Source organism: Cibotium barometz, chromosome 5, assembly GCF_041138505.1.
Source record: "Cibotium barometz isolate CiBa-2024 chromosome 5, ASM4113850v1, whole genome shotgun sequence".
Classification (NCBI taxonomy): domain Eukaryota; kingdom Viridiplantae; phylum Streptophyta; class Polypodiopsida; order Cyatheales; family Cibotiaceae; genus Cibotium; species Cibotium barometz.
The window spans coordinates 35,038,100-35,044,993 of NC_141050.1; the positions used below are offsets into that span (position 1 = coordinate 35,038,100).

The 6,894-nt window shown below is 39.2% G+C and overlaps 1 protein-coding gene across 1 annotated transcript; it reads right to left on the reverse strand.

Moving 5' to 3' along the window:
• Positions 1 to 1,349: 1,349 nt before the first annotated feature.
• LOC147638408 (uncharacterized) lies at positions 1,350 to 3,668 on the reverse strand. The gene is made up of 4 exons (XM_086798338.1): positions 3,191 to 3,668; positions 2,545 to 2,836; positions 2,352 to 2,415; positions 1,350 to 1,997 (listed from the first exon to the last, which is right to left on the reverse strand). Exons 2-4 carry the CDS (start codon positions 2,790 to 2,792, stop codon positions 1,704 to 1,706), a joined length of 606 nt encoding a protein of 201 aa, XP_086654464.1. The 5' UTR covers positions 2,793 to 2,836; positions 3,191 to 3,668; the 3' UTR covers positions 1,350 to 1,703.
• Between the last annotated feature and the right edge of the window lie 3,226 nt (positions 3,669 to 6,894).

The following is a 6,894-nucleotide window of genomic DNA, read 5'->3' on the forward strand; positions in this document are numbered from 1 at the left end:
AGATTTATCATAAATAAGTGGCCTCACTACATGCTAGTCTTATTAAGTGGATTTATCATCAATGGGTTGTATACGTGCACACATTGTGGTCCATGAACATGGTCAAAAAAGAAACCTATTGACGTGTGGTCTCACCCGGTTCACATCAGACCTTGGCCCTATCACAAACATTTAGGAAACATGGGTCTATCATTGCCCCACAATCTGCCCACAAAATAAAGAGCTTTCAAAAAAATGGCATCTACAACGCTCATCATCTTTCCTAGCCATCTAGCACTTTGCATGCAAGTACCAGTGTCCATCAAAACAACATTTTTTTGTAAAAGCACAGACATACAAAATGATCAAAAGAAGCTTCCTCATGCACTCTCGCAACGGTGTAATAGGCTCTTGAGCCTTTACAATAATATTATCCTCAATCATAGAGATGGTAGTAATGTACAAGCATCTCCATGACACTTTATCTAGGGCATGCTGGCATAATGGTTTACGCATTCCCTCGGAACAGATCCCATTCTTGGGCTTTGGTGTAGTCACATGGATCGTATGTGGTACCTACTTTACTACTACTCCCGGGAGTTACTTAAAGCAACTAGAAGAACTAGTGGCAAAAAATTATTAGTTCAATCAACTCTCTCTCTCTCTCTCATGGTTCACCTTCACAACACCCAAAACACCTTAACCCTTGGGATTTTGCATCTCCATGACAGTTTCTCTATGGCATGCTAGCGTAATGGTTTACGCATTCCCACGGGACAGATCCCAGGTTCAAGTCCCATTCTTGGACTTCGGCCCAGTCATATGGATCATATGTGGTCCCCACTTTACCACTACTCTCCCATGAGCTACTTTTAACAACTTGCAGAACTAGTGGCAAAAAATTTGTAGTTCAATCTCTCTCATGATTCAACACCCAAAGCACCTGTTTCTCGACTTGACATGATCAAGCACTATACCTTGAAAAACCAAGAAGCCACACACAATGGCTCTCTCTGACAAACATTTTAGAGGTCACACGTTTAGCATCTTGCAAGGTAGTGGAAAAAATATTCATCATAGGGTAAAGCGGTTCTCTTGCTTAACGCCCACCTGTCAGAGACTTGGAAGTAGCAAAATCTGCTGCTTATGAGCATCAAAAAAAGTAACCTCGTGCCTAAGTTGCCACTCTTCCCAGTCATGGTATGCCCTGTAGAAGTCTTAAAGTGCTTTTAAATTCCATTTTTATCTCCAGGTACTGCAATATTTGAAGTAAAGAGTCTCTTCAAAAAAAGACACGTTATACAACCATCTATGGTACAAAAAAACATTAACTGCCACAACACACACACACACACTCGGCAAACAAGAAGTAGCAAAATGTCCACCCCTTCAAGGCCTTAATATTACAACGAGTTGGATTTTGTACAAGTTAAAAATTTGAACTAATAATGAGCAATTGCATCCTCGAAAAGAAGTTCAAAAACCCAATGATGGGAGAAAACGGAGCCTCGAATCATAGTAGTTACTCTATCTCGACTTATATTCTCTTCATGGGACTGTTTCCGTTATCCCCTGAACTACACTAAGATATCAAAAGCAATTCCATTTACAAGAAGAGGAAAAAATGCAACCCTGTGGAATGCCTCTAAGATCACATATATCTACAAAGGCCTTATGACCTTACTGTATCACACATTTGGGTGCAGTGTGAGTCACACGCAAGGTTATGCGTAGGCCGGAACACCTCGGTGCGGATCCGACGTTGAGGACACAAAACCTTCTATGCGTACAAATGGTTTTGATCCATACGATGAGCTACAAGTAGTACTTTTTACCGAAGAGTTGCCTCCCAGCGAAGAGCTGCATGAGGACTTCTGAGGGATGACAACAGGTGGTGGCAAGCCCCGTTTTTGGGTGAAATGTACATCATGTATCACTGGATTGCTGGCGCGGCATGGGGGTGATCCACTAAAATATGCAATTGGGCTTCCAGGATTGCCAGGATCTCCAGAGTTAACCTACACAAAACATGAACATAATATATATATATATAGAAGGTAAAAATAACAATCTTAAAAAGCCGATAAATCTCAATAAATCATGCAAATGCTCTGAGTACACAGACTCAACCAACACATGCTACATCTCTTCCCATGCCATTTATCCATATGCATGACAAAACCATAATATGCATCTTAGATGCACTTACCCATGCCATTATCCTAAAGAGATGTTCCATAAAGAGCCACATGAGACAGTCGCATGCACTTCTACCGATCCCAATAAGCTATATCAAAACATATTAATTTCATAGTATCCCCTTCAAAAACCCCTCCCTCCACAGTAAAAATTAGATCAGAGCTACCAAATACCTTGTTAAAGAGGATGTCCAAAATCTCACGCCCAGCTTCTCCTTCCCCTGGCAAGGAAGTGGTGCTGCAAAGATACAAAATGGCATAATTAATACATCATGAGGTACTCCAAAATCCTAGGGCACCTTGTAAGACATGAAAGCCAGAATTTTAGATTTTCAGAATATCATGAGAAAAGCATCATGGAGCATACCCTCTCAGCCTTCTGATTGGCTTGGCAGATCCCTCTGCAGGTGCAGAGCAGATCCCTAACATTGCATGTCGTGGCTTGGGGCATACAAGCTCTTCATCTCTCATGTCTCTGCGTGGCATGAACCTGTTTCTCCCCCTCTCACTCATTTCTGCAAAACTTTCAAGGGCATTTAGCGTAGAGAGATGATGCGCTGTAGCCAAATTCTTTGCACCAAACTCCATGACTAAGCTGTTAGAAAACACCAGCATAGAACTGTCTACAGAGCACGGTGTAGAAGAAAGGAGAGCATCCGCTGCACATGATAACAAGAAGCAAAAAAAAAAAAACATGAGTTTCCGATAGAAATTACGGTTTTGTATAGAGAAAGGTAAAAGAAACCCTACTCTGCTTACCAACGCTAACTGGTAAAAGGAAAAAGGGGAACCCGAGAACCCTACTTTGCAGAAAGACAACCCTGATATGCTTGAAAACCCTAATTGATCCTAACATTCTTTAAAACCCTAACCAGTAGAACGGACAAAAGAACCAGGGAAATTGACTAGCACGGCATGTATACCATGATATTTGAAAAAAGAAACCCTCATCTACCATGCATAGAAAACATGACACGGAGACACACGGGAAAAAACAGAAATGTTTGACTTGCCTGTGAAGGACAGAACCGGTATACGAAAAGCTAGGAAAAACCGGAGTAGCTCTGCCGATCGCCAGAGGCCGAGAACCCTCAAAATTCGGGGGGAAAGCCCCAGATTGATGCCCTGAAAACGGTAGTAGAAACCGAAACCCTTCAAATTGCGAAGGAATGTTGCTAAGTAACGCTCGGATTTGGCAGAAAGCCCTACAGAAATCTACAAAGAACACCCTAACTTCTCTGCAAAACCTAAAAATCTACACAGAAAGCCCAATTACCCCTACGTGCCCTAGAAATCTACACAGAAAAACCCTAGCTCCTTCAGGAAATCCTCGATAAGAAACCCTGATCTCAACAGGACATTCTTAAATTTACACAGGGAACTCTACAGTTTGGAAGATGAGAGGCCATGAGATCTGCAAAGTTAGGGCAAGAAAAAAGGACGTGTGCAGAATCGTTGCAGAGAAAAGGAGAGCACATTTTTTTGAAGAGTTTTTCCTACAAATTAATTCCCTTTTTTGTCAACATTGAAGAATCAAATTTTGTTTTTTTTATTTTTTATAAGGACTTTTTGGGGTTTTGTTTTTGTGTCTGGGCGGTGGCCGCTTGCCGATTATCCCGCCGCCCGGGGAAAATTTTTAAAAAATTAAAAAAAAAGTTTTTGCCCACCACCCGTGCTTTGTCAACATTAGGAGATAAGGAGGACCTACCATTAAAACAAGCTATTTCCTCATTAACAATCTTGTATGCGTGTGCCACTTTAATCAAGGAGGACCTACCATTAAAATAAGCTATTTTCTTTTTCTTTTTTTTGGGACCAAATATAGCTATGTATTAATATACCAACAGGCAGTTACATCTCAAATAACAACTTGACAACCCTCAAACCCCATTCACCATGTTGCAAATCATATCCCATCTCTCATTAACAACCTTGTATCAAGTTGTGTTCTTGTGCCACTCTAATCAAGTTGTGTGCTTGGGCCACTCTAATCAAGGTTGCTTTTTGACGCGCATCGTGCCCATTTTTGGGTATTTTGGCCATACAATGTAGTCACTTATGACCGTCAAAAATAAGGTAAATTGTGAAAAAAACGGGCATTATTTCTACTAAACTCGTCATTTTTAAGGGTGATCCAACTTGGTCAAGTTGTGTGTGTGCCACTCTAATCAAGTTGTGTGCGTGTGACACTGTAATCATGGTTGCTTTTTGACGGGCACGTCATGCCCATTTTTTGGGTATTTTGGCCATAAAATGCAATCACTTATTTTTAGTGACCGTAAAAAATAAGGTAAATTGTGAAAAAACGGGCATTATTTCTACTAAACCCATCATTTTGAAGGGTGCCCAACCCGTCAAGTTGTGTGTGTGCCACTCTAATCATGTGTACGTGAGCACCATAATCAAGGTTGCTTTTTGACGAGCACGTCATGCCCATTCCCAGGTATTTTGCCACAAAATGCAGTCACTTATTTTTAGTGACCGTTAAAAATAAGGTAAATTATGAAAAAACGGGCATTATTTCTACTAAACTCGTCATTTTGAAGGGTGACTGAACCGGTCAAAAATCATCCTTGACTATAATCTTCTATTTTTTGTAACACAAAAAATCACTTCCTTACAAAAAAAAGGGTTGTGTGTGTGTGCATGCACGTGTCTGTTTGCTTCTGTGTTATTTTTATGCACCTACAGTATGTCCCATCACAAGTCATTCAAGTGTGTTTAGTACACCCAACTTCCCACACCCCTTTTGTTAGGCCTAGGCAAAAAACTTGTGTGGCTTGCATGGCAACATTTCACTGGCCAAATCAAAAACCACCATTGTGAAGGCCCCCACCAAAGACAAGCAAATATGGCTTCCAATGTAGGAATGTCGACCATGGGATCAAGTGTGAGATTTCAGGACCTAAACCCTGCCATTGGCTTAAGGCCTTGGTAACTTTAGACTGGGCTATTTGCCATTTGTTGTAATGGGTGTAGCAACTTTTTTAGCAAGGGTGGGATTTTATCTCTAGGCCTTCATTATAGAAAATGTATCACTCCAATGCTCAAGGGAAAAGTGTTAAAGTCGGTACCTTTACGGGAGGTGTGTTATTTATCATATCGCATTGTATTTTATTTGTACTAGGGGTTTTAAAAATTCATCAAAAAAGAATTTGGAATTTGTACATACATGGAATGATGTATGTATTCATAGTCAGGCATCAGAAAGGAAGCTTCACCTACTATTTTCATCTATGCATAAAGAGGTGAAGAGAGGAAGAGAGGGAGGGTTTGGGGTTGATAACTTATACTTTTAGAAAATTTCTACTTTTAGAGGCACTCTCTCTCTCTCTCTCTCTCTCTCTCTCTCTCTCTCTCTCTCTCTCTCTCTCTCTCTCTCACACACACACACACACACACACATTTTCCACTTGTTTTACCCTTCACATATAATGTGTTCAATGTGGCCACCCCACCTTTTTAATTAATCAAATAGAGGGGTCTACATCATTAAACATCACATGTGCTCTCACAAGGCTCTTGCAAAGGGTTATGAAAGTGGGATGTAGGTATGTACTAGGACTCCTAACTTCATTCCACAAGACATCTTCATGTGATCAACTTGATCAAATATCTCCCGTCTCTCTTGAAACTATAACCTTTTTTCATGCAATCAAAATGAGGGCATCACCATCAAAATCATACAATTTATCAAGCTTTCACCTTAAATCCACTAAAAGCCATTCTTTCACAAATAGATTATGTGAATTGTTAGTGTCTCCCCTACCAACATAAATAACAAAATTTAGTACTCTTGAACTCATTTTTTGTCAGTTCAACTAAGGAAGTAGTGCATTGTGCGTATCCATCTAATAAATAAGCTTTGTTGCTTTTACATTTAACTTGATCAAATATCTCATCATCAGCATGGCCCATAAAAATAATTAGTTTGATGTGTAAATTTATTACATTATCCCAATTTTATCCCTATTAGAAAACCATATCTATGTATCCATTTTGAGACATGACCTCACTGTAAATAAGTAGTACTATAAAATGTGAAATATATTGCGTATCATCACCCTCTTATCAGGACAAAGTGTATTTAATTTAATCCATTATCTCTTTGTTAGCCCACCCTAAGAACATTCATTGACAAACATAATTGTATTCACCCATGTTCCTATAATTAACCTAGCCAAATTAATATGCAATATAAGAATGTTAAAGGTCGAAGATCTTGCTCAAACAAGAGAGTACATGTTCATGTATTTGATATGTTTTTACAAAAAGTATACCTAAGCATTTATCTTAATATGTATGGCAATAAGTATTATATATGTGATTGTTTTATCCTTACACATAAGATGCTCTCCACACTGAAAGGAGACCAAATCCAATAATTGCCACCTTATTTGTACATCCTTAGGATACATGTATACACCACCAATGCTTCCCAAACACCATTTTAAAAAAAGTAAATTATGTATCATACCATAGCTTATATGAATGCCCCCCTTGCAACCTTTAGGGTCAAATGTCACAATGTATAATGTATGTACTTCAACAATGTATGTATAATGCATGTACTTCAACAATGTATGTATAATGCATGTGCTTCAACAATTTTGATACACGATTTCTATGCATGAGTACATGCATACACACAAAATTACATGCACACTTACTTATAATTGTTCTTTTTTCACACATATGATATGAACGAAATAACTAG